This window comes from Chenopodium album, chromosome 22 (genome assembly GCF_948465745.1).
Source record: "Chenopodium album chromosome 22, dcCheAlbu1.1, whole genome shotgun sequence".
Classification (NCBI taxonomy): Eukaryota; Viridiplantae; Streptophyta; class Magnoliopsida; order Caryophyllales; family Amaranthaceae; genus Chenopodium; species Chenopodium album.
The window spans coordinates 33715295-33742342 of record NC_137855.1 but is presented as its reverse complement, the minus strand read 5'-3'; the positions used below and the strand labels follow the sequence as shown (position 1 = coordinate 33742342).

Below are 27048 nucleotides of genomic sequence, written 5' to 3'. Positions count from 1 at the left end.
CTTCATAGTTCATATAATGGGTAGTCAGGAGTCATTTTACTACTATACTACTGTAATTTATAACAGTATAGAATAGAATAGAATAGTAAGTGTGTTTCTTAAAATTATGGCCCTGTGCTAGCAATAAAGAGTAAGCATCAAGTTAGCTTAACTTATCAATTGTTCTTTCGGATATGTTTGGTAACCAGTGCTCTGGAATTGAACTTGAGAAAACAAGGAAATCTCAAACAATTATTTAGAATGCTACAAATCCAAGACGAAATCAGAAGGTCAAAATCTTTATCAGCAATACAAATCAACTGATAAGTTCTTAATACATTATGGATTTATATTAGAATAAGATAATGTTATATACATTTTCAAGTGAGATTACAAACCATGACTAAGTAGCTCTAAATTTCAGAACAGATCTTTTAATAAGAAGATGTCTTAGGACTTTAACATCTTTGGGATAGTCTTTATCCAAAGATGCCCACCATTCTATATCAGTAGGAAGACGACGAAGTGTGCATTCAGAAGAATCACAAAGCAAGGGCAGGGAGAGCGGGATCATTTTCAACAAAGGGCAGCCCTCCTTGTTCAACTTGATAAGAGAATCACACAGCAGTAGTCCTCTACAGATACTCTCCAAATTCGGCATGTTACATAGTGATATAATTTTCAAGTTTGGGAGTGAAAGGAGGCTATCCTTATCACCCCTTGTAGCTCCTTCGTCTTCACTATTGTCTGCTATCATTTCTGTCATGTAAGGACAGTTCACAAGCTCAATCTCTTGCAGGTTTGGGAATAGTTGCTGCTGTATTAATACAAGCGGAAATAGTTTTTTGATATTGAAGCAACTACGAATGTGCAGCTTTCTGAAGTTAGAAAAGGTGCAAGGTGTACTAACTGGAGATGAAGGTGTTGGTGACCAGATATACTCGATTCCTTCACAGTTCTTGATCTCACATACCTTCAATTCTGTTGCATCGTGGAAGGCAGGAAAAGCATCAAGTAAGCCTCTTACTCTGAAACTACATTCATTGATTCCCAGGAATTGGATGTTTGCTGGAATCATAGCCTCTTTTCCCCTGTCAAAGCTACAAGTAGATAGCAACATGATTCTATCAAAGCTACTCGATATGTTGTGGTGCAAAGATTCCACGTGTTTGTTGCCAAATCTCCGTTTAGTTTCCCTGACCAAAAATTTATAGCACTTCAGCTTCCACTGATGTATAGATTCATTGAACATTTTCCATTCATTCATATCAAAAACCAACCAACACTGTAATATCTCTAGATGCCTTAAACCCGTCAGGTCCTTGCCCTTTATAGCTTGGCTGAGTTTGAGTATCTGAAGGTAGGGAAATCTTGAAAGTACCCCACCTATTGGGATACAAAGATATTTGATTTGAGACATATCAAGGCATTGGAGGTTCGATAGTCCATCAAATCCTTCAGGCACTTCCTTGATTCTAGAGTGATGCAAATCCAATTCTCTCAATTTCTTAAGTTTGATCAGAGAGGGAACATAGCTCAAATTCCAGCAACCATGAAGTAGAAGAGCAGAAAGATTCTCCAAGTCAGATACGCTATCTGGTAGCTTCTTGATATTTGTATGAGATAGGTTCAGAACCTTGAGGCCCTTCATTAGTGTAAAGAAAGAGTCCGGTATCCTCTCCAGAGGGTTGTATTGAAGAAACAAAGATGACAGATTAGGGCATTTAGGTGACATTCCTTGTGGAATCTCTGAAATGCAATTGTGAAAGAAAGAAACCTTTTCAAGATCCTCCACCCACTGCTGCTCATGAGGTAATTCAGTGAGTTCTGCACCCGGGTTTACCATAAAGCTAGAAGAAATCTTTGTTATATTTATTGCCATATCCCTTATCAGATCATGCATCTTCACACATCTTTCTCCATTGTAACTCTTTGCTTCTAGTAAGCATGAATTTTCAAGTCTGTTGAGGATAGCGTGCCCTTTGTAAAACTGCTCCTGTTTGCTGTCAATCTCATCTAATAATCCCTCTGCAATCCACAGATTAATCAATTCATCTCTGGGTATTCTATAATCCTCCGGATACAAAACACAACTCAGGAAACACTTTTGCAATCTGACATCATTTAAGTGGAAGTAACTAAACTCAAGTACTGGAAACACTTCATTTTCCATATCATCTTGTCCCCTCATCGGCTTTCTGAGCTCATGCAGTGCATTGTTCCATTCATATACATCAAGCACCCCATTCATGCTTCGAGCCATGGTCCTAATCCCAAGTGGTAAACCTCCACATTCTTTGGCAACTAACTCTGCAATTTTCATTGATTCCATAGGGAGAACTTCATAGTTTCCAAGATTTTCCAAAAACAAAGTCCAAGCTTCTCTCTCAGGAAGTGGTTCTACCTTGAGAATCTGTTGGCACGACATTCTTCGACAGACATCCAAAGACCTAGTAGTGATGATAATCTTGCAACCATTCCCGGCAAGAGGAATCCCAACTTCATCTAATGGAAAATGTTGCCACATGTCATCTAGGATGAGTAGCTTTTTTCCAATTTTTGACAGCATATTGGACAGGGTGGCTGCGCGCCTCCTGCAGTCTTCTTCATTCGGAAGATCTAGACCCACTGCTTTTGCAATCTTGTTTTGCAACTCATTAATACTACTTTGAGTGATAGTAACCCAATACACATCACGGAACATTTTTTGGCCTTCTAAGAGCATATTATGAACCTGCATCATTATGGTCGTTTTACCAACACCTCCCATCCCATAAACTCCAATCCTGCACACCTTCTCATCCAAGAGCCATTCCCATATTGTTTGAATGTGTTGTTCAAACGTTCGCTCCATCAACTTTGGTGTCAACAGTGGCAGCCTTGCATTTCTAACATCACTCAACACAAGTCCATTAGGAAATATACCCTGTTGCATTAGCTCTTCGATTTCTCCAGATATTCTTCCCATTTGTTTCTTGAGTTGCATATTTGGTAAGAAAAGCTTTGTTGATTTGAGTTCTTCGCTTAAGCTCTCAATCTCACTCTTTTTCACTCTAACACTTTTCAACCAGTGCTCAACTTCTCTTCTTCGCTTCTTTCCTGGATGTAACTCTGCAATTTCCAACTCAGACCTGATATCAGATGCTCGAGCTGTCAGAGTATCATATTTATCTTCAAGAATCTGCATCTTGTCTTTGAGGCTAAAATTCTTGGTTATCAAGCTGCTTATGATAGCCATGTTCCCTGACATGATACATCATATTAGAATATACTAAGTCTTGTAATTACATAAACATAATTTCCCACCCACTCCCAATTGCTTTAACTCGTTTTAGAAGCTAAGGCTTGGTTGATTAAAGGTGAATAATGTAAGTAATTCGGACAAACAGGATTAAATTAAAACTTTGAAAGGGATTGTCTATAAGATATTTCAGGATTCACTGCAATTGTCTCAAGAAAATCTAGAAACTTCTGAACAACAACACCAAAATAATTAAGTTGCAAGTTTGCAACATAGGAAGGTTGCTGTACAGAACCTTAAACCACCAAGCTACACAGTAATTTTTGTTTAATTTACTCAAAAATGTAAAGAAATTGAACTTGATCACTTATATATGCAAAAGGTATGTCGTTAGAGTGATTATGCTTTTAATGCTACTTCATAACAAAGTATTAAGGCCTCAGAAAAGAAGCATCAGAATTTCAGATTCACTACTCGTATTATGTAATCACTTTTACCATAGCCAGCAGAGCAAAAGAAACAAAGGCTCAAAGAGACAGGTAACCAAGGCTATAAAGTTACCTGATTCCTGGTATACTATTGCTTGATATTCTGAGTAAAATTGTGACTGATAACCAAGAAGAGGCGCAATGAAGCCGCTTAAGATGACGAAAATATCCAAAGAGAAACCCAAAGTTATAAACAATATGATATGAAATGCACAAGAAACTGACTATTGCCTCTAATATTCAACATAATGTTAACAAAATCATACTTTATACGTCAAATCATACGTAACTATGCATGCCAAGAAGTAATATGTTGAATGTTGATGAAATACCAGTATAAAATATTTATGTGTCCCTTCATACAATTAAGAGGTAAAAGATGGATGATGTATGCTACGATTACTAAATTGTTGTAATGAATCAATCTTAAACCAGGAATTTTTTTGTTTATAACAACTTGTTAACTGTTTATACTAGGATTATTATTTCACATAGATGCTTGTTTCTTCATCCACAACTTATGTAGTTATGTTTGGTTACATGTTACATCATTTGAATATTTGTTTAAAACAAAAAAACAAAAACGTCGTTTGTTCAAATTAATGCATTCATCTTAACAACAAATGGAATTGTAGAAAAATAGAGACTTAGCAATTATATAGTCACAAATTCTTAATTAAGCCAGACTTTCATTAACTTATTGTAAGACGGCTCAAGTTACGCTAAAAATATTAAAAGTTATCCTTATATACTAAAAGGTTACCGTATGCATATATAGGGGTGAGCAAAAATTCAGGGTACCCTTATCTGGAACCGAAACCTGTTCGGAACCGCAGGTTCCAAACCCAGAACCTGTTGATCAGGTTCAAGTTCCGGTTCCGGGTAATAAAATTAGGAACCTGTTGCAACAGGTTTCGGTTCTGAGTAATAAAATTTTGGACCTAAAACCTGTAGGGTACCCTGTTAGTACATGTTCCCTATAGGGTACATGAAACCGGAACCTATATGATATTAAATATTCTGGACAATTAGTGTTGGTTTGCTATATTTGAAGTAGTTTACTAAAGTTGTAAGCTTTTATTGTGAACATCCATTTTTAAAAATATAGATTTGTCACAATTTATCAAGTAACTATTAAGCTTACTATCGGTACCTGGAACCGGAACCTGTTGCAACAGGTTCCTAAAAATAGGAACCGGAACCGGAACCTGTTGCAACAGGTTCCGGTTTCAGGTACCGATATTTTTACAGGGTACCCTGCTACGCTCACCCCTATGCATATATCCATTAGAAATTACACATTGAAAAACAATAAACTTATTAAATTACAAATTAAAAGTTACCCTTAAAGTTAGGCCCCGTTCACTTTGCCTTATTTTTGTTGAACTGAAATTATTTTTGTTGAATTGAAATTATTTTGGGTTTTTCTACATGGTACCCCTAAATTATTGCGTTTTCTATGTTGTGCCCTTCTAAATCCTTACTTCTACACGGTACCCACAAGTTTAATCTAAACTTCTCCACGATGCCCACAAGTTTAATAAACTTTATCACATTTAAAAATCACTCATCAATAGTCAAATATTTTGGTTTTCTTTGCCTTGTGCTATTTCAATTGTTGAAAAATAAATAAAATTGGCCAAATGATTTGGTCAGTATATTTGATATCGCTATTATACCAATTATTCATATGTTATCAGTGATTTATGACATTTGCAAAATGATGCTCTACTCTTAAATGAACACTTGCAATGTCAGACTCAAGATATATGGCGTATTTGGTTCAACAATCTGATCTACAATATCAGATTCCATATTAATGCTTGTATTTGGTTTAATACTAGATGAAGCCCGTGCGATGCACGGATCATCTATTTTTTTTAAAAAAAATATTTTTCATATTTATGACTTTATGTGAATACATTTGTTATTTTATTAGTTGTATGTAATACATCATTTTCTCCGTATTTGTTTTAAAATATTAGATTTCTAATCTCAAAAGATAATATTTCGTATTTAATTAATGTAACCATTAAAATCTCATTGGTTAATTATGCTTATGTGTCATTTAAATTATTTATTGGATATAACTATAAATTATAATTCTACGTGGCACGTTAACTGATCTTAGGTGGCATAATTCTATTGTAGTGTTTTAAAAATATTAATCCTATGTGGCGCTCTAATAATTTTTTAAAAATAAAAATCCTACGTGGCGCTCTAAAATCTCGGGAAAAAACTCCCCTTTACATATATATATTAGATTTGAGAGAGATGGAAGGTGAGGGTTTGATCAAAATGGGGTTTTAATGTTCTATTTTATGTCCTTTAAATTTAAGTAGTAATTAACTTAGGTGGGTGGTTAACTTAACCACAAGTAATTACTGTTAACAAAACAACTTATGAAGGGCATATATAAAACAATACATAAAACTTGTGGGCACCGTGTAGACTTTTAGATTTAGAAGGACACAACATAGAAAACGCAATAATTTGAGGGTACCATGTAGAAAAACCCAATTATTTTTTATTGAATATTATTGTTTTAAGGTGAAGTGAACAGGCCTAAAGTACCATAAAAATTGTCAAAATTACTCTTATATGGACCGTTTTACGATAAAATTAACGTTAGTCCGTCTTATACAAGACTTAGTGAGTTAGTGTTATATCTGATTTTATTGTCAAACTTTATAGACTCCTATCTTTAGAATTAAGGATAAGAGCGTTGCTAAAAAAAAAATATCAAAATTCCCAAATAACGCTACTTTTTATAAAATTCTCTACCTACCATCTAGGTCATCCTCTTTGAACAAAACCGGATAACCTATTTGCTCATCGTTATAAACCCTATTAACCAATTACACATATAAGAATTTTGAAATCTTGTAGCAATTTTCATGAAAATCGTTCTAAGGATAACCTTTTTGTTCATCGTTGTAAACCCAATTAACCAATTACACCTATGTTTGTTATCAGGGTCGTCTTTAATATTTTTGGGGCCCTATGTGCTAATTTTATAGGCCACTCGAATTTTCAACATCTTAACTCAACAATTTTTCTTTCTCTTATTCTCCAGCCTTTTTAAAAGGCAAAAGCTAATTAATGAGCGGCCCCGGGCGTTAGATAAGAGCATTAAAAGTGGAAATATTAGAGTAAAACTAACATTAATTACACCGAAAGACGCGTGATTTTGTAATGTATTCCTAACTTAATACTATTTCAACCAATATAATTGTTCCTTATCTAACGCCCCCGGGCGCTCATTAGCAAGATCCTTTTTAAAAAAATAAGTAATAAATTTCAAGGTTTATTTATTAAATATATATTTTTTGTAAAAAAAATAACTAAAATCATGATACAATATATACTTCAATCATTAAAAACAATCTATGAGAAAAAAATTGGACCAAAAATTTGGTGACAGATGTCTGAAGCAATAGAGTTTCAATTAAAAATAATACTGAACCTTTTTTTTTACGGGAAGAAAAAGAGTTTTATTAATGAAAGATAGCCAAATGGTACTTATAAACAATTCCTAGGAAATCTAAAATTCAAACGCAAGTACAAATTGTTTTGGGAGTTTTTGTCCCTCAGGAGAGTTACAGCTTGAAGATTGGTCCGGCGTGAGTTGTACCTGCAAAAACAACAGAGACTCCGGGTGGTTGGAGCTCCGCCTCCGAAGATCAAGTTAGTACTTGAAAGGGAGTAAAAAGGTACGAAAATTGAGGTGGGATCTTCTCGGATTTCAAGATCAGGTGTTCTCTGATGAGAGAGAGAGAGTGGATGTAATAAATGATTGAATGTGTCCCCAAAATGGATGAATTTCTCCCTATTTATAGGGTCATTGGAAAAAGTGCCCCTCCCTAGATCACTCTGACCTAGGTTTGGTGGGCTGCGCCGCAATTGCGGCTTTCTCGGGAATTGGGCCTTGAAGGCCGTAATTCTGCTAATATCTGAGGTTGTCACGTGTCAGCTGGTGAGTGGCCTATGGTGACCTGTCCATTTTTGACACGTGGACCTCTCTGATTGGTCCTCATGTCTAGGGTATTTATACCCTAAACACAAATCACCTTAGAACTAGTTACATTGCAGATTCGATCAACAATCGCCTTAATAAAAAACTTCATCCGAAGCAATAAAATCTGCGAGTTAGCACTAATTCGGCTTTAGATCCACGGATGATTAGTTATTTGGGTGAAAAAACTCATATGACCTTCTGGATACTTTCGAATACGATGAAACCCTAAATCTTCATCTTTAGCACACGAACAAACAAAAAAAAAATAAGCGTAACTGAATAAACACCACCATAAAAGATGGGATCTATTTATTAAAGGCAATTAAAAAGTTTTTTGGGGCTTACCACCGGTAAAAACACCGGTGGAAGCCCCTACAAAAAATTACAAATAAAATAAGAAGAAAAGAGATAGAAGAGAAAGAGAAAAACGGAGAAGAGTGAAGGAAAACCTTCAAAAAAAAAAAAAGCAGAAAAAAAATCTAGCAATAGAGGCTAAAAAAACCCTTCAAAGGGGAAATCCTATAGGGGACCAAAAAACCCTCCTAAGGAGAAAACCTAGAGGGAACTCAAATAATATAAATTTGAACTTTACAATGAAGATACATTACTACTTATTCTGATTTTTAATGCAAAATTGCAACCTTGCATAGATGATTTTATAAACCTCTAAAAATAAAAGCCATAGATAAAGTTTGCTTAGTATCGAAAAATGAAAAGTGAAAAGTGAAAAATCATACACTCGTACAAAAACAACTACAGCGCACACTTTCTGATGTATAATGAATACAATAACAACTACAACATACACATTAGCTAATGAATTAATAGTGAAAAAAGTCCAACGTCTCATGTTTCTGGGATAGAGGAAGTACAATAACTACTAGTCTACTTGTATAACAAAATATATATTTAACATATAAAAAAAATCGGATGTACATTTTAAAAAAAGTTGATGTATAATAAAATATTGTACATCCACTATAAAGTTACTTTAAAATGATCAAAAGTTACCTTATAATGAATAAAAGTTACTCAGTATATCTAAATTACTCTAAAATACATAAAATTTGTTTTGCTTTATTGATAAAGGTTACTCAAAAAAGTCTAAAAGTTACCCTAAATTTAATAAAAGATAGCTCGATGTACAACAATATTATTGTATATCAGATGTTTACAAAAGTTTTTGTACTACTTTGTATTCAAAGTTCATGCTGTTACATTCACCTTGTTAAAAATATGTGTTGCTAAGGCCAGATTTGAAAAAAAAAAAAAAATTGCAGTTGGACTGTTGGAGCCCGCAAATGTGGACATAACCAAGTTTAAAATCCGGCCTCACAATCCAATACCACGCCACTTTAGACCTCAGCTTCAAAGCAATAAGAGATCAAAATTAGAGAGCAAAAGAGTGGAATTCACCCATAAGACAGCAGTTTTGTCCGAAGACGATTCTGAACAAACTTGACCTCAAAACGATGATCTGACCGTCCAAAATGAAGCCCTTGATGTCAGGAGTAAGTTATCAAAATTTGAGCACGATCCAACGGTAGAAACTCCGGTAACATCCAGTTTTGTAAGGCAGTCCAAAAAACTCTGAAGTTGGATGCTCTTGTTCATACCCTTACTTTCTCTCTGTTTTTGTGTGTGTAATTACCAGTTGTTAACTGCTCACTTGGACCCTTGTTTACCACAAAATTTCCCCTCTAAAACTTCCAAGAGAAGCCACAATAGTCATGCCAAATATGGATAAAAAATAAGACTTAAAAGTAGACCATAATACATGAGTCAAAAAAACAATATATGAGTATGCAAATTAGGCTGAAACCACAACATACCGACGGTTCATATTAGTCTATATAAAAATAAACGGTTGTAATTTAATTTAATACAATGACCATAATTTAATGTGACCATATGAAAATTGTCCTAAAAAATAATAAATAAATAAAATAAAATAAAAAAATTGCAGTTGAAATGTTGGAGCCCGCGAATGTGGACATAACCAAGTTTAAAATTCGGCCTCACAATCCAACACCACACCACTTTAAAGTTTAAACCTCAGCTTCAAAGCTCAAGCCTTCAACAATGGCGTCTTCCAGAGCTTTCATTTCTCGAATTCCTGTACTTCGTTCATCTTCTCTCTCCTCTTCTCTTCTTTTCTCTTCTCTCTCTCCTCCAATCTCCACTTCCCGCAGATTCAGTCGTCTTTCTGCTTCTCTCTCAACCCAAGACTCAAATACTCATCATTCTACTGAACAAGTTCACATTCCCAGTACTATGAGACCCAGTTGGAAACCCTTGTGCTTGTATTATACTCAAGGAAAATGCACCTTGGTAAGCTCACATTTCCCCTGATTTCCGATTTATATTCTTCGAACTCGTTTTGATTTTAGAAAGCTAGATTGATTGTGAAATTTTATTTGGGAATTTGATGATTTGGTGATAGAAGATGAATATCTGAAGGGTTGTTGGGGATGGACTTTTTTCAGTTGTTGGGTTTTTGATTGCATGTAATATGTTGCACGTTAGGTGTTCGATGAAATGCCAGAGTTAATTTTATGAATGTAATGCTAATTTGCTGACTCAGGTGTTTGATTTGGTTTTTTTAGCTTCTAATTGCTCGTTGTAGGACTAATTGATTGTGACATGATTTGTTTTATTGAGAAATTTGCTATATGACCGCCTTTTCTTGTATTATTTCGTGTCATTTGTCGTCTTATATTAGGAGTAGCTAATTAATCGATGAAATTAATCTATGTTTCTTTGAATACCATTGATGTTGAGGAAAGGCCTTTGGGAAAATAATCGCTGGATGACTTCGAGCTTTAATGAACTCTGTGCCATCCACGTTGATCTCATCATTTTGATCATATCATTTTTTTTTTGGCTATTACCAGGCAATGTAGAAAATTTTATGTTTCGGGGTTTGGGACTGGTGAGTGTATATGATTTCTTCTTAATATGAAGTTATTCCAGAGTTGTTTAATTTTCCATCTGCAGTTTTCAGTGTTGTTAGTGAATTAAGGATGACAAATTAACTCATTTCTTATACTATACAGTCATGGGACTGACTCTTTTTTAAGAATATTTGTTTTTCAATGTTGGTAATTTTTCGTGATCGAGTATAACATATACTCGTATCCTTTATACATATCTTGAAAAAATAAATGAGATTTAATCTGCTGTTGCAAACCAAAAACCAAAAATTATGTGATGGTGTGGAGCTATGATGAACACGTTCTATCCTACAGTCCTACTAGTTTGTTTCTTGTATTCATTATATTTATAAGCACTTCTTGTTTCTTATCAAGGGGGAAAGCCAAATTTACTGCATTTTTCAGAGTTGGTAGTATTATGAAACTGAATTTCTCATGCAATTACATCAATATGCAGATGAATGAACCTTTCCATCTGGACAAGTTCAATCACAACTGCTCTGTGCCCCTTGAAGACAATATTTCTAAATCGGATAAGTTGCGCTCACAGAATATAGATTTCTTTCTGGTGATCGATTTGGAAGGAAAAGTTGAAATACTTGAATTTCCAGTTATGATAATTGATGCTAAAACACTGCAGGTTGTTGATTTCTTCCACAGGTTTGGTTTTCTTACCAAATTTCTACTATGCTCTTCCCTGTTAGTGTTCTCCAAAGTTCAGTCTTTTTTCGTGGCATGGATGTGCCTCAGTTCCACCCCCCCCCTCCTCAAATTAAGATGTGCCTCAGTTGCCCCCCGCCCGCTTTCCTCCCCCAGGTAAAAGATAAAATAAAAAGGGGTTTGACGGAAGGATGTTTGATGTATTCACATTGTGATAAAGTGAGATCTGTGTTCACGTTCTCTTAAGAGAGATTTTGCAAAGGTTCCCCTACAAATTTCTAGATTTTGCATCCTTTTGCTTTCTAAGCTATAGCTTGTGCAGTTTTTATGCCTTTATTTAAGTGGCTTATTCACTTCTTCTGCATTTCTTCTTCAGGTTTGTTAGGCCTACAAAGATGAGTGAGCAAAGGATAAACGAATACATTGAAGGAAAATATGGGAAAATAGGTGTTGATCGGTAAGTTCAAGATAGGACATGTTAAACTCGTATCATGACCTGATTTATTGACCTTGTTTAATACAATGGAAAAACCCATGGCCAACATTTCTATTTATATACTTTGAAATTAATCTAGTGGCTTTTGAATATAAGATGTTGCACTTCTTTTGGCAATTCAAAGTCCAAACAAAGTCCAAACAAAAAAAGGGGTGTTTTTCAACAATTTGATGCGATTAATTTTCTTGATGTTAAGGAGTTGATATAATATTTAAATGTATGCAGTGTTTGGCATGATACAGCTATACCTTTTAAAGATGTCATTCAAGAATTTGAGGCTTGGATCGCTGGTCATAACCTGTGGGAAAAGGAGAGTGGTGGATCCCTAAACAGAGCTGCTTTTGTGACTTGGTGAGTGTTATTAACACTGTAATATCTGAGTTCATCTACAATTAGATACTGGACGCTTCTTTGTTAATTAAAGCAAAGAGATTTGACTTCATGCCCATTCAGCCCAGTAAACTCCCGTTGACAGTAAATAGCTTGAAAACTTACGTAGTTATATCAGGCATAACTGTTATATCTTCAAAATTTTCATGTCAACATGTTAATAATTCCTATCATATACCTGCAGTTGCAGGCATTGCAGCTGTTTATGTAAGTTTGTAGCAAGGGTACAATCGAACTTCAACAAATTTCCAAATTCCTAGACTTTACTTGTGATTAAAATCATGTCATTGCATTGTAATCAACTTGTCATTTTTGCATGAAAGCGTTTAGAAGGCAGTTGTTGGTTGGTTTGATCCGTTCATGGTTTTATCCTTTAATTAAATATTACAAGTTTACTATCAAATCCATGTCCACTTGACTTATGTTCAGACGAATATTAGCATGACCTGAATGCTGCATCTTAGAATCTTCAAAATGTCAAGTCTTTGGTAACATCCCCTTTTTTTTTCTTTTTTTTTTTTGGCAATACCCTGCAATGCTAATTAGGTAGCTAAGCATGTAATATAATTTGCATTGGGGAGCTGGTCTAATTAGCATAATAGTTGTAAGATTTACATCCCTGTAAGTTGTGCCATTATTGATTTTGTTTTTGTGGTCTTTCTCTGTTCTCTTATTTAGGTGTTACCTCCTTAAAACTCCCTGATTCTCATGTTATTAGAAATACAGAACTTAGGCTTCAGATTAAATTATTGACTTTTCATTTACTGTTACAGTGGCAACTGGGACATCAAAACAAAAATTCCTCAGCAATGTCAAGTATGTGGCATGAAAATACCCCCTTATTTCATGGAGTGGATTAATTTGAAGGATATCTACTTGAACTTCTATAATAGAACGGTAGGTTATTGTTGGCAAACTGGCAATTAATTGTTTGGTGATTAGCTCTTGATAGATCCTCAAATGGAGTCTGGGCATAGGAGTTCTATGCTGGCTTGCAAATGTAATCATGCATGCTTGACTATTTAGCAAGCTGAAAGTGTCTACATTTCTTGCATTTAATAGGTCATTAATACTTCAGTCAGCTCTGCAATTTTGCAAATTAGGTCTAGCATAACTTGTTAATCGTAATTTTCCATTAGTCAGGACTAGTCAGACTACGGCTTTGCTGATTCCATCTTTTCCCTTTAGTCTTTCTGTTCTAGCATGACTTGTTCATTATGCCAGGCAAAAGGAATGAGGACCATGTTGGATCAACTTCAAATCCCATTGTTGGGAAGTCATCACCTAGGTATCGATGACACAAAGAACATAGCAAAGGTGGTACAACGGATGCTGGCAGATGGTGTATTAATGCAAATTACTGCCAGGCGGAGTCCTGCAGATCCCAAAAGCGTTGATTTTCTTTTTGAAAACCGCATTAGGTATATATAATTCTTTTTGCATTTTCTTAGTCATGATTGCTGGTTAAGCTTGTTTTCATGCTAAACTTTGTAGCTGATGTCCCTCTGTCTGTAGGTGAAGATCAGTTGGATTTACAACTTTACAACTGATTGCTGCAGTTGATTCTGTCATGCTAAAACTAGAAGATATGGAAGATAGCAAGTTAGCAACTACATACCGACACCAGTGGATTCTTTCACAGAAATTTTGGAGCTTCTAGTTTAAATCTCGAGGGATGCATACTTGCTTTGTATATGTAAATATGTAATGGGAGAAGGTGTTGTATTAATGTTGCATGAATCCAAACCTTTTGTCCCACTTTCTATGTTCTATATAAAGCCTTTTATTAGTCACTATTACTCAACCAAACAAATTTGTGATTCTCTACACCAAAAAGACAACCCAATTTCCCATTTTCAACTAGAGCTGATCATAATGAGCTCGGGCCGCTGGCCCAGCCCGTTTTTGGGCAGTTTTCCGGCCCAAAATCGGGTTCAGACCCGGCCTGACCCGATTTAAAAAATTTGGACGGGTTTGGAAAATGGATTTTATGCTTTTTTAGTTGATTTTTTGACCCGGCCCGAAAAGCCCGCATGGCCCGACTAGTTTGGGCGGGTTTGGACACATGTTTTTCGACCCGAATCTTGACATGACCCGGCTCCGCCCGAGTAATGGGCAAATTTTTTTGCCTTTGGCCCGGCCCGCCCATTGATACCTCTAATTTCAACCATGCATATGAAATTCATCTTGGCTTCAACTAATGAGATTGTATCATTAATCATCTTGGAATGATATATATCATAACTCGTCTTTTATTTCTTCTTCTATTCTAGGGCCAAGCAAGTACTTTTTAGTGGAAGGAACTTATGCTGGTAAAATGGAAGGGCATAAATTAAAAAATGCATTTGTAATTTTTTCTTTTTTGATTTTGTAATAATTAGGTCTTTGTTTATCAATTAGGTTAACGTGTACGATAAGCAGTATGCCTTTAATCAATGAAATTTAGTGTCCTTTGGAGCTTCTTTAAATAATAAAAAAAAAGTGTACAATAAGTATGGTGAACCGACAATTATAATTTATTTTTATAAGAGTTCAAGATAAAAAAAAGAAAAATATACAAGTTTATCTCCAAAATAAACATGTAACATTTATCCCGGGTTAATTTTGATACTTTGCCTTGGTGAAGTGAGGGTACTCTAGAATTCATGAAATATGTAGTTGATGATTTGAGCAACGGAGTTTTCATGAAGCAGCAAACAAAGAAGTTTACAAGCAGCTTCAATGGAGAGAGGCCACAAGCAAACGATAAACATCTACCCAATGAAATTAACCATTCCTTTTACTTTTTTCTTAGGGTTTATGTAATCAGCAGCAAAGCCGTCGGAAATGGTGGTGTTGGGTTTGGTGTGGTTATTTTCGCCAGTCTCCATTAAAACGACATATTTACCTTTATCCACCATTGAAGCGTTCTCCATTGAAGTTGCCAGTGAGCTTTTGTTTTTGACATTGTCACAAAACGGCTAAACTTAATGTTTCTATATTCGCCTTTTCTTTTAATTAGGAAAAGTTTTTAAATGAAGAGACACAAAACCAATGCATTTTATTACAATAGTGCCACAGGATAAACTCTTGTGATTTATCCTCCTAAAGATAAACATTGGCACGCTAAAAAAAAAAAAGAGCAATTGACCTCTCCCTACTAAACCCCCCTTGCAAAGAATACCCCATCTTTCCACCCACTTGCTTTTAAAGCTTGATGTCATGTATGTATTGCCAAAATAGACCCCTCAATTCTCTCATTTCTAGTTGAGGCAATCCCCTCATTTGGCGGTAATAGTATTTGGTGGGGAAAAAAAATACAACAACATTCAAGAAAATAACATTTCATCCAATTTTCCCAATTTCTTTCCAAAAAAAAATAAAATTTCCCACTCTCATTAACCACGTGCTTTGGATACCCAATTTAAATGACCCTACCAAATATTCATTTCCAAACAATTTGGACAAAAAAAGTGCAAAAAAACAATAACTTCTTCTTTAAACAGCGCGTCAATTCACGTGATACTTAGCGCGTGAGATTAGACAAAAAAAATAAAAATTAAGTTAATAATATGAACACTCCCCCCTTTTCTCTGCCCTAGTTCTTCTTCAAAATAACTAGCGCATGAAAAATGAAGTTCGAATGAAATTGAAAACAGAGGAGAGAGAAAAACTGTGAAGATAATGCTGTAATTACCCTAAAAAACTGCAGATTATTCAACATTTTCTTCGTTTAATCGATAATCAATGAGATGATTTGGGATATTTGTGGATGAAATTTGCATTGGTGTTTCTAGGGTTTATGTGATTGTTGTTGGGGTGATCAAATTTGGAGTTGTCGACGAAGAGGTGAGTGTTTCTGAGTTTAAATTGAAGTTTTAATTTGATGAATGTTGATGAATGATTAGGGTTTTATTTCTGTAATGTTTGTTGGATGAATAATCGAATATAGGGGGGTTTGCTCTGTTTTTTTGAAGTAATTTGTGATGCGAAAATCTGAATTGGAATCCATTTCTCCTTCGAAAGGAGGGAATGGGAATCGGTCGGGTGTAAGAACACGAAAGAAGCATAAAAGACTTGATGCAATTAGTGAGGATGTGTATAATCAGAATCGTGTGGTTAAATTGGAGGGTAATGAGGGTACTAGTAGTAGAGGGGGATTGATGGGGAAGGAGACTGAGCTTCGTAGAAGCTCGAGGGCGATAAGGGCACCGGTGATTCTTGATTCGTCGCCTGCCCCTTCGAGGAAGAGGTGGAAAATTGATAAGTTAGGGGGGAATGCTAGTGGGGGTTCAGGGAAGAAGTTGAGGGGGAAGGGGAATGTGAAGAATGATGGTCCTATTCCGAGTGTTGTGAATTCGGAGGAGGAATTGGGAGCTTTGAAGTTGAGGGTAAGGTCTAGGGGTAAAAGTGAGGGTCTTAGTTTGGTAGGTAGTCGGAACAAGGCTCGTGGGAAGAGGAAGCTTTGTTGGGATGATGATGAGGAGATTAAGTCTGTAAAGGATGATCTAGTGGAGGAAGAGCCGTGCTTGGACAGTGATAAATCGAGGGTTATGAAGTCTAGTGAACCTGATTGTGGTAGGGTTTCAGTTGATGGTGAGGATGAGGATGAGGATGAGTTGCATGATGATCATTTAGAAGATGGCAACTTGGAAAATGGGGTTGATGCCGTAGGGGTTGAAGGTGATGGGGACTGTATGCCTTCAACGAGTGGAAGGATATTTGGAAATGAGGAGATTAGGGATGGTAGTCTTGATCAACTTTTAGATATAGAGAGTGAAGGTCCTAAGAATGATATACCTATGGAAAATGTTGATAGGATTGACAATATGGTAGGCGATGAGAAGAATCAAGAAGCATTAGATTCATTGAAACATGATGAGGGTGATGAAAATCAAAATAAAGCAGCAGAGGTGACTGCGATGGCTACTGATTTAGCTGAAGATGTGGGACATGATGTTTTAAAAGAGGTTGTTGCAGAAGCTGAGGAAAAACATGCAGAGGTTGATGGTGGTGCAGACCAGGCTGATTGCAATGTTGCTGTTGGTGGGATTCTTAAATCACGTGTAAAGAAGGGAAGACGGTGTGGTTTGTGTGGGGGAGGGACTGATGGAAAGCCTCCAAAGGTTACGGCTAATGATTCAGCTGGGAGTGACCATGAGGCATACAGTGGTTCATCTGCTTCTGAGGAATGCAACTATGATCCATGGGATGGTTTTGGTGATGAACCTGGTTGGCTTGGAAGACTCTTGGGCCCTGTAAATGACCGATATGGAATTGCTGGAATTTGGGTTCATCAACATTGTGCTGTATGGAGTCCAGAGGTGAGTTGCATGATTCATATTCTTTTTACTTGTCTACCTTTATCCTACATGATAATGTGTTTAATTTGTCTGAAAAGGTTTGAGTCTACTAGGAAAACACAAGATATTTTGCTCCTTAGTCCTTACGATTTAGATTCTTTAGCCTTACAAAGTTTGTTAATTTGATCGAAGTTAGTTTCAGCTTCTGAGCAATTGTAAGGATGCTTACCCTATCAATTAATTTGTCTCTTGAAAGAAATTGGGATGATAATGTTTTATAATATATTTAAAATTTAATGGCAGATAGCTTCAGATAAAAAGAATAACTTTTAGCTTTATGTGTACTTCCCAGGTGTGTTTACTAAATACTAATTTCAGACATACACCTGGTGTTTCAATATTGATGGGAATGTGGCCTGAGTTTTCAATTAAAATTTCCTTCTCTGTGTCGGAATCGTATACCCTCATGCTACCTCTCAGTTTTTTTCTTTTAGAGCATCTATGGTATACTGGTCTAAGTCGTATCACAAAAATGGAACGAAGAGCATCCACAGTTCCACACTGGTTGTAATGAACTACCTGCTTGCAAATTTTTTAAAAGTTGGAGCAGTGAGCTTACTAGTGTGAAGCCACAATAGTTGTAGTTTGGTGATATATATGTAGCTCCACAAAGCGGTGTGGTTTCACATATATATGGTTCCACTTGGCACTTTAAAAGCATTAATTCCCAGAAAATGTGTTGCTAAAGTTGATGTTTGTTGCTTTTCTTTTATTATAAAATAGTCTTAACATTTGGGACCCTTTTAAGTTAGAAAAGATTGTTGCTTACCATTGGAGGGTAAAGTAGTTTTCATGGTTGTAGTTTAGAAAGCTGAGTTGGCAAACAAAGCTACAAGGCTCATAGCTCGCCATTGCTGTTAATATATTGAATTTTATACTTCGTCTTTGAATTAATCTTTAATGGTGTATATATACGAGATCTGTGGAAATAATATCATGTTTTATAGTCAAACATAAATTAAAACATATGTTTTGAAGATAATAGTTTCAAGAAAAAGGAAAATAAAATCCTTTTCAATTTTATTTGGCTTTAAATTATAGGCGAGGTTTAGTTGACTTTGCTTTAGATACATGTCACACACCTATAGAAACTGTAGTGTCTATAGTTTCTCTTCAGGTGGTTCAGTGGTTGCCCCATTCATTGTTTTTTCCCCCTTATATTTATTCATCCATTCCCCTTTATGACCCTATAATATCCAATGTCTATTCTAATTGAAGAATGGAAGAGTGGAAGAGTGGGATCATAGAGAGGTTTAACGAGGTAGAGGGATACTGAAAATGACTTGGTTGGAAGGAGTTGGGAAGGATATGAAGCGTATGGATTTGCATGAGAATGGGGTATTTGATTGTAAAGGATGGAGGAGGAAGATTTTTGTGGATGACTTTACGGAATAATCACTTTTGTTAAATGTAGTTGACCCACCTTTGGGATTAAGGCTTTGATTGATTGATTAATTAAATCAAATATATAGAGGGGGGGGGGGCATTTAAGCCACATTTCAAGTTGCTGTTTCAATACAATTTTTTGTTCAGGTGCCTTTAAATACTTCCAAGGCGTTTGAGTTGACATAGTGTACACATCTTTTTTGGAACTCCTGGTTGTATGAAGTTTGTTCTTTCCTTGCTTTGATTAAATATCTACAATGTTACCAGAAAAAAATGTACACGTGTTTGGTGTTTTGGTTATCAAATAGTTAGGATTGGAAATTGTTGACCTTCTGACATTCAATTTTTAATACTTCCTCCGTTTTTTAATACTCGCAACACTCCCCTAAAATGGAAATGTCACAATACTTGCAACGCACCTATAATTGGAAAGTTGTTTTGGGAAAAGTTGTACTATTTCCCTTATTTAAGCACATGGCCCACTAAATTATACTCCTAACAACTTTTCACCCCATTTTAAAGTGTATTAAATCATGTGAACCTTACTTTTCTTAAATACCGTGAAAAAGTGTGTGTTGTAGCTATTATAAAACAGAGGAAGTAGGCGGTAACATCGGTCCATTTATTTTTTATTTATTTATTTATTTATTTATTTTTTTTGCTCTTGACAGCCTATCAGCTTTTACTTTTGAGTTCCTAAGAGCATTCTGATGTATACCTGTTTATGCTATTTTCTTTTTTTCTCATTCAAAAAATTTGTTGTTGATTAATGTCTGTAGGTTTATTTTGCTGGCTTAGGGTGTTTAAGAAACATCAGAGCTGCACTTTGTAGAGGAAGGGCGTTGAAATGTACCCGCTGTGGAAGACCTGGGGCAACTCTTGGGTGCCGTGTGGATCGGTGTCCAAGAACTTACCACTTGGTAAGGAGCCACCTAACTTTTGTTCATAGCTTATTGCAGGCAGATCTTTCATTTTGTCAAATTCTCATCTTATGCTAACCCTTTTGATGTTGATGTGAATTTTCTACTGCTCACATTGTGATCTTGTCCAGGATCTTGTATACCTTTGAAAATTGTTGTTATTGTCTGCCATTTATCGACGCATGTGTTGTGTGTGCTCTTCTTATACATTGTCTCATAACTCTAGATCGTTTGCAGTCAGAAGGTTTAAACTTTCATCAATTGATTCAATTTATTTCTGTTATTGATTGGTTATTTCCCAATTTACTTTCCACAGCCTTGTGCACGAGCTAGTGGCTGCATATTTGATCACCGTAAATTTCTTATAGCCTGCGCTGATCATCGGCATCATTTCCAACCTCATGGGTTTCAATATGCGCAACATATGAAGAAGATAAAGGCTAAGAAGGTGAGGTTGGAACTGAGAAAGGTGTCAAATGATGCTTCACGAAAAGATCTCGAGGCAGAAGAAAAGTGGTTGGAGAAATGTGGTGAGGATGAAGAATTTTTGAGGCGTGAATCAAAAAGGCTTCAGCGTGATTTGTTAAGAATTGCCCCTGTGTACATAGGGGGCCCACATTCTGAAGGTCAGAATTCTTTTGAGGGTTGGGAATCTGTTGCTGGACTTCAGGGTGTCATACAATGTATGAAAGAGGTTGTCCTCTTGCCTCTTCTGTACCCAGAGTTTTTTAAAAACATGGGGATTACACCACCCAGAGGCGTTCTATTGCATGGTTATCCTGGAACGGGCAAGACTCTAGTTGTGCGGTCATTGATTGGGGCCTGTGCTCGTGGGGATAAACGCATAGCTTATTTCGCCCGAAAAGGTGCAGATTGTTTAGGAAAATATGTTGGGGATGCTGAGCGACAGCTTAGACTTCTCTTCCAGGTTGCTGAGAAATCTCAGCCTTCAATAATTTTTTTTGATGAAATTGATGGGTTGGCACCTGTTCGTACGCGGCAGCAAGACCAGACTCACAGTTCAGTAGTATCCACCTTGCTAGCCTTAATGGATGGCTTGAAGTCTCGAGGATCTGTTATAGTTATAGGTGCTACAAACCGTCCTGATGCTGTAGATCCAGCTTTAAGACGCCCTGGAAGGTTTGATAGAGAAGTTTATTTTCCACTACCTTCAACAAATGATAGAGCTGCTATTTTGGCTCTTCATACAAGAAAGTGGCCTAAGCCAGTATCTGGTACTTTGCTGGAGTGGGTCTCTGCTAGAACTGTGGGCTTTGCTGGTGCAGATCTGCAAGCTCTTTGTGCTCAAGCAGCTGTTATCGCCTTGAAAAGAAATTGCTCATGGCACCAAATTATTTCTTATGCTGAAGACAATCTTGAGCAGGGAAAACGTCCACAGCTTCCTTCATTTGTGGTGGAAGAGAAAGATTGGTTGGAGGCTCTTTCCCTTGCTCCTCCTCCATGTTCCCGTAGAGAGGCAGGGATGGCTGCAAATGAAGTTGTTGGCTCTCCTCTTCACATGCATCTTGTTACTTTCCTGCTCCAGCCACTTATAAGCTTGATGATATCTCTATATCTTGATGACCGTCTCTGGTTACCTCGCCGTCTCGTATATGCCGCAGCAGCCATTAAAAGGGTTGTTGTTTCAGTTTTGGAGAAAAAAGGTTTGCAGAGTGATAAATGGTGGTGCCATGCACAAGATATGGTGCAAGATGCAGAAACTACTAAAGAGATTGTGAGAAATCTTCTCATTGCTGGAATCCTAGAAGGAGATGCTTCTTCCGCCGGATGTGATATGTCAAGTGATACTTCATCTGGGGATGGATTTCGTTCATCTGATCTTCATGTCAATACTTTTGGTTCACACCAAAAATTTTGTGATGCTCTATCAAAGAAAATAGGTTATAGGATAATGATTTCAGGGGATCCAAGATCTGGCCAAAAGCATCTTGCTTCGTGCCTTCTTCATTGTTTTGTGGGCAATATTGAAATGCAGAAGATTGATTTGGCTACAATTTCACAAGAGGGGCATGGCGATATGGAACAAGGCATTTCAAATATTTTAAGTATGTCATGCTTCAGTCTTTTCAAATCATTCTATTTTAAAGGGTAAAATTGAATGCTTTTGCCAACTGATGATGATTGCTGATTTTTTATGACATTGGCAATTTCTAAAATAACCAAAAGAAAGCAAGATAGGGAAATTGTAGGCTGCTATGTTTTGTATTTTGTATACAAGAATTTCTACTCCTGATTTTAGGGTGGGAATGGGAGGAAATGAATATACAATTGTGCTTGTCCCTAATGAGAGGAGATCAGAGAAATTTATTAATGGAGTCATAACCTGAAATTTTAGTTTGATCTTAGATGCCTACAAAATGTCAAATGTTCCAGGTTTGACATTATCATCCCATTTACTGATGCCCCCTCCCCCTCTCTTCTCATTCAAAATTATAGCCATGTGCTATGAAGTTTATGGAAGTTAATATTGTGTACTAAGGGAGGTTTAAAGTAATGGAGTTGAACGATTGGATACAATCTGAAGAAGCTCTGGAAACTGGAAGATACCTCCCTTGTGTTTTTCTATAATTCTATAACCTTGTCCTCTATTCCTCAACCATTTAAAATAAATTCTGGTTTAGCTGCAAGGAAAATATGAGCTGCTGTCCTAGCTGATTAGTTGTATGGCCTTATTGTTAATGCTTCCATGATCAAATATGATTTGGACATTTGAAATGCTTCTCATTGCTTGTCATTATTGCAGTGAAATGTGCCAGTTTGAAGATGTGTGGTTTATTCATGCCCAGGATTGATCTGTGGGCTGTACAGTCATGCTCGAGTGTCCAGGAAGATGTTGAGGTTGCAACATTACATCAGTCTTCCAATGAATCTTTGTCAACTTCTTGTTCAATTGGTCATGAGAACTGTAGTCCCATTCCAAGCAAATTTGAACCGATGGATGTGACAGCATGCCAATACAAAGACTGCAGTGCCTCCCAGATATGGAGATCTTTTGTGGAGCATCTAGAATACATTCGTGTATCCTCATCCCTTATCATACTGGTGATTTTTCTCTCTTCCATTCTGCCTTTTACCCTTCCTTCTCACAGGAATGTGGTATATTTCCTTGTTTTCTCTTTTTTACTTTATCTGTAACTGTTCCTTGCCTTAGGAGAGTGAATTTTTTATATTCTTAAATTGTGATTTTGGTGATTTTGGGAATGATGGCGCTTCATAAAAAATTCCATCCAAGGATTCTCAATTTTCTATGTTTAATTTTTTCAAGGGTGGAAAATAGCTCTCCCAAAATTTGGAAACTTCTTTCTTGCGTAAGAATGGGAAGCCAAGTTTTTTCCCTAATCCTTGCTTCCCCTCTTTTTCTCCTCCAATCTATCTTTTCCCTTCCCCTTCCATTTTCCTTTTGTCTTCTTAACTTTTCTTGCAAGGAACTGAACAATTGAAAACTAGTTTGTAACTGTGTTTTTCCTAGAAAAATATTTTCCACGAAAACTCAAATTTCATTGATAATATTTTCAATTAAACTAAACAGAGCTTTATAATCAGAAGTAAAAGGAACTTATTGGTTGTAGGCTATATAATGAGGGATAAGTGGAAAGAAAGGGAAATAACTACCACCACCACAAACAATAACAAGATATATCACCCTGCAACCCTGCTCTCTAGATCGCGTCACTAGTAAGAAAGGTTTTCTCTCAATCAGATTTGTGGGTGGTTTTTTGGGTTGTGACAGTTGGCTTGTTGGGTGAATTTTCATGGTGGGTGGATAGATTTTGAGGTGGTGGAGTGGTTTTTGGGTTGTTAGGTTTGCTTTTGGGGTGTGTTCGTTGGTTTTTGGGGGCGAATAGGGGAGTTGGTGAGGTGGTTGGTGGATAAAGAGTATAGTGTGATGGAGTGGTGAAGGTGTTTGGGAGTAAAGGTGTTTGGGAGTAAAGGAGTTTGGGGGTTAAAGATTCCATTGTTTGGGGTGTTGGGGGGAGGGGGGATCATAAAGTGGGAGTAATGTATAAAAATGACTGAATTGGCCCGTAGGTCCTGACATAAGAATTGGCCCATAGGTCCTGACATAAGACTTGCATTTTGAATCTCTTTTCCTCCTTGAAACCTTTAAAACAATGCCCCTTAAGATTTCATATTTCATTTGTATGTCTGCTGTTATATGTTTTTAATGAACACTTGGCACAAGGGTTCTTAGACCATCTCTAATGGTGAGACTTGAGTGAGTTTTTTTAGAGAGAGAGAGTGTGTTTTTTGTAAAGGATACCAAAAAGTTGGTATCTAAACTTAGCAATATCAAAAGAAAGTTGCTAAGCTTAGATACTTAACTTTGAGTCTCATTTGACAAAAAGTTAGGGCCCTTATCAATATTATACAAAGTAATATATTTTGAAATTTATTTAAGGTTCTTTTTTTTTTTTGTTGAAAAACTTATAATATGGATTGGTGGGCCATAAATTGAAAGTGACATTAGTGTACTTTAGAGTCTCAGTGTCTCACCATTGGAATATTAGACATCACATGAGTTGCTAAATTGAGAAGTGGGTTGGGTATCACCATTGGAAGTAAAAAACAACTCATTTTGTATTTCAATACTCAAAGTCTTATGTTATCCCGGAATTGACTGCTTATTTGCTGTTTTCATGACTAGGCTACATCAGAGATTCCAAGTTCAGCTCTTCCTCCTGAACTGCGTCAGTTCTTTGGCAGTGACATTTTAACATCTGAAGGGTCTGGTCATTTGGAGTATGGAACTCCCCGATTTTCTGTGGAGGTGGAAAGGGAGTTTCACCATGATAAGTTGATCCATTCGGCTGCATTGGACTTATCACAGGATCTGATTCAACAATTTGTGCAACTTGTTCACATTGGAAATCATGGTGATTCAGATTCCAGTACTGCCTATAAAGCTCATGGAGGTATTGTGTTAAGTCACCAAAGTGAACTCAAATTGATGGAGGAACCTAGAGCAAAACCAGAACTGGCAGAAGGCTCTATTGCAAAATTGCCGGCGCCATCTGCATCTAGAAATGGCAAAGGAAAATCATCTGTGACGTTGGCTATAACTGCTTTTGGCTATCAAATTTTGAGGTACCCACATTTTGCTGAACTCTGTTGGATCACTTCCAAGCTGAACGAAGGTCCAAGCACTGACATCCGTGGACCTTGGAAAGGATGGCCATTTAATTCTTGCATTGTACGCCCTTCTAAGTCAGTAGCAAAGGAAACTGTTGCATGCAATACTAACAGCAATAAAGGTAAGGACCAGTTTACATTGGTTAGAGGCCTATTAGCTGTGGGCTTGTCTGCATATAGAGGAGTATATACATCTCCGCTGGAAGTTTCTTTGGAGGTAAGGAAGGTGCTTGAGCTCCTAATTGAGCAAATAGCTACCAGGATCCAGGCAGGAAAAGACAGATACCAATATTTTCACCTTTTGTCCCAAGTTGCTTACCTAGAGGACATGGTTAATAGCTGGTCTTACTCATTAAAAAGGTATGGTTTCATTAATGTGCTGGTAATTTCTTTTGTCCCGCCTGAGTTGTCTGACAGAAATAATGTTGAATTTCAGCTTAGAGCCAGATCCTCAAACATCAATTGTAAACTCGAAGCTAAATGATGCTCAGTGTCCTGAAACTCTGCGGCCTCCAGCTGCTAAGCCTATGCAAGTTTTAGAAGACCCAACTGAGGAGAGCCTGCAGGGCTGTATTGCTGGGAATCCTTTACACACACCAGGTGACAATTCTTTGCAGGTTGAAACAGAGCCTAATATTTCAGGTAATGGTTTTCAGCAGCCAGAACTTGAACTAGTGCTGCCAGAAACTATTGATGTAAATGCTCAACCTGCTGATTTAAACATGGGAACTGTTGATTCTGGCAATGACAATCTGACGGAGGCAGTGAGCCTTATTGAAGAGTCTCGACCAACTGCTGCGGCTACAATCCATATTGCACAGGATATTCATTCTGAAGTAGAGGTTGCAAATGAAGAAAAGGAATCTGCTAACCAAATACTTTCAGGGAGCAATATTGTGTCTAGTACCAACTGTGTGGATTCTGTTCATCAATCATATAATATAATACCCAAGAAATTCACAGGATGTGAAGAGCCAGAGTTGGAACATTTTGAAGATATTTCCGTCACTGGTGGACACATGCAGACTAAACAAGAGTCTAGTCAATTGGCTTGTACAGAATCTCTAGATCAACCAGCAGCCGAAATTTGTAACACTGAGCTCCATGTATCCAGTGAATTCTGCAATCAATCTATTACTGAACCCTTGGTGGAAAATGAGCTTTCTTCTGAAGCTGGAAATTGTACAAGTGATCTTCAGCTCCATGATTCCAAGTCTTTTCAGAGCAGTGATTTGTCATCAGAGTCTGAAGTTATATGTTCTTACAGTTGTTGCAGTGAATGCATTTATACTCTTCAACAATTGCTAAAGAAAATAATCGCCCAAGAGTGGAAATTATCTTCATGTTGCACCGTGGAAGATGTCCATGATCTTGTTTCAGCACTATCTTCAAGTCTGTGCTCAACTATAAGGAATTTGTACAGCATTAAAAGATGCAGTAATTCTGAGAATGGAGGTCTGAGAAAGCTTGAATGCCAGGAAGAAAATGCTTGTCAATGTGAGGCTTCAGCAAATAAGCTGGCAAATCCCGTTGAATGTGTTTGTCATTCAGGGAAGGACTCTTCTAACGAAGTCGATCTTTCTTCATACTACCAACCCGAATCCAGTCTGACTTACCTTTTTAGGAACGGTGTCTTGATTTCTGCAAATATTGACAACTCTTCTTTCCATTGTAAATATGATACCTTGTGTCTATCTTCTTTGATAGAGGTGATAGAAGGTACAAGACAGCCTCTAGATTGATCTAGTGTTCATGTGTAAGTATACTGGCTTGGAAAAGCGCAATTTTGGCAGTGTTATGGCTTTCAGATTCAAGACCCATCATATACTAAGATGCATGAAGCCATGAATATGGAAATTTGCTATAGGATCATATAGTACATTTCATTGACATAACTTATTCTAGAGCAATGAAATTAGGGCTAATGCTTCCTAGTTCAGTAGCTCTAAATTCCAATTGTGTATGAATGTCCGATTATGGTTTATAGTCCCCATCATTTAAAATATTTATGTAACAAAAAAAAATGTAAACTTAATTTGATTAT

At 36.7% G+C, this 27048-nt stretch overlaps 3 protein-coding genes across 3 annotated transcripts; 2 read left to right on the top strand and 1 right to left on the bottom strand.

Annotated features, from left to right (window-relative positions):
- Positions 1–382: 382 nt before the first annotated feature.
- On the bottom strand, positions 383–3217 carry LOC145604228 (putative disease resistance protein At4g27220). The gene has a single exon (XM_081660165.1). It carries the CDS (start codon positions 3215–3217, stop codon positions 383–385), a length of 2835 nt encoding a protein of 944 aa, XP_081516291.1.
- A 6576-nt stretch (positions 3218–9793) lies between these two features.
- Positions 9794–13983, top strand: LOC145605758 (putative exonuclease domain-containing protein At3g15140). The gene is made up of 7 exons (XM_081661824.1): positions 9794–10057; positions 11117–11319; positions 11696–11776; positions 12041–12166; positions 12979–13102; positions 13430–13626; positions 13721–13983. Exons 1-7 carry the CDS (start codon positions 9809–9811, stop codon positions 13722–13724), a joined length of 984 nt encoding a protein of 327 aa, XP_081517950.1. The 5' UTR covers positions 9794–9808; the 3' UTR covers positions 13725–13983.
- Positions 13984–15802: 1819 nt separating this feature from the next.
- Positions 15803–27048, top strand: LOC145605807 (uncharacterized). The gene is made up of 6 exons (XM_081661871.1): positions 15803–17508; positions 19713–19853; positions 20170–21919; positions 22618–22916; positions 24520–25364; positions 25441–27048. The coding sequence occupies exons 1-6, from the start codon at positions 16171–16173 to the stop codon at positions 26744–26746; spliced, it is 5679 nt and encodes a 1892-aa protein (XP_081517997.1). The 5' UTR covers positions 15803–16170; the 3' UTR covers positions 26747–27048.

Excerpts from the sequence above, each read along its gene's own strand:
- LOC145605758 (XM_081661824.1), top strand. The coding sequence starts at position 9,809 with ATGGCGTCTTCCAGAGCTTTCATTTCTCGAATTCCTGTACTTCGTTCA. Across the intron at positions 10,058-11,116 it reads CTCAAGGAAAATGCACCTTG|ATGAATGAACCTTTCCATCT; the intron begins GTAAGCTCACAT and ends ATCAATATGCAG. Across the intron at positions 13,103-13,429 it reads TGAACTTCTATAATAGAACG|GCAAAAGGAATGAGGACCAT; the intron begins GTAGGTTATTGT and ends TCATTATGCCAG.
- LOC145605807 (XM_081661871.1), top strand. The coding sequence starts at position 16,171 with ATGCGAAAATCTGAATTGGAATCCATTTCTCCTTCGAAAGGAGGGAAT. Across the intron at positions 17,509-19,712 it reads GTGCTGTATGGAGTCCAGAG|GTTTATTTTGCTGGCTTAGG; the intron begins GTGAGTTGCATG and ends TAATGTCTGTAG. Across the intron at positions 22,917-24,519 it reads CCTCATCCCTTATCATACTG|GCTACATCAGAGATTCCAAG; the intron begins GTGATTTTTCTC and ends TTTCATGACTAG.
- LOC145604228 (XM_081660165.1), bottom strand. The coding sequence starts at position 3,217 with ATGGCTATCATAAGCAGCTTGATAACCAAGAATTTTAGCCTCAAAGAC.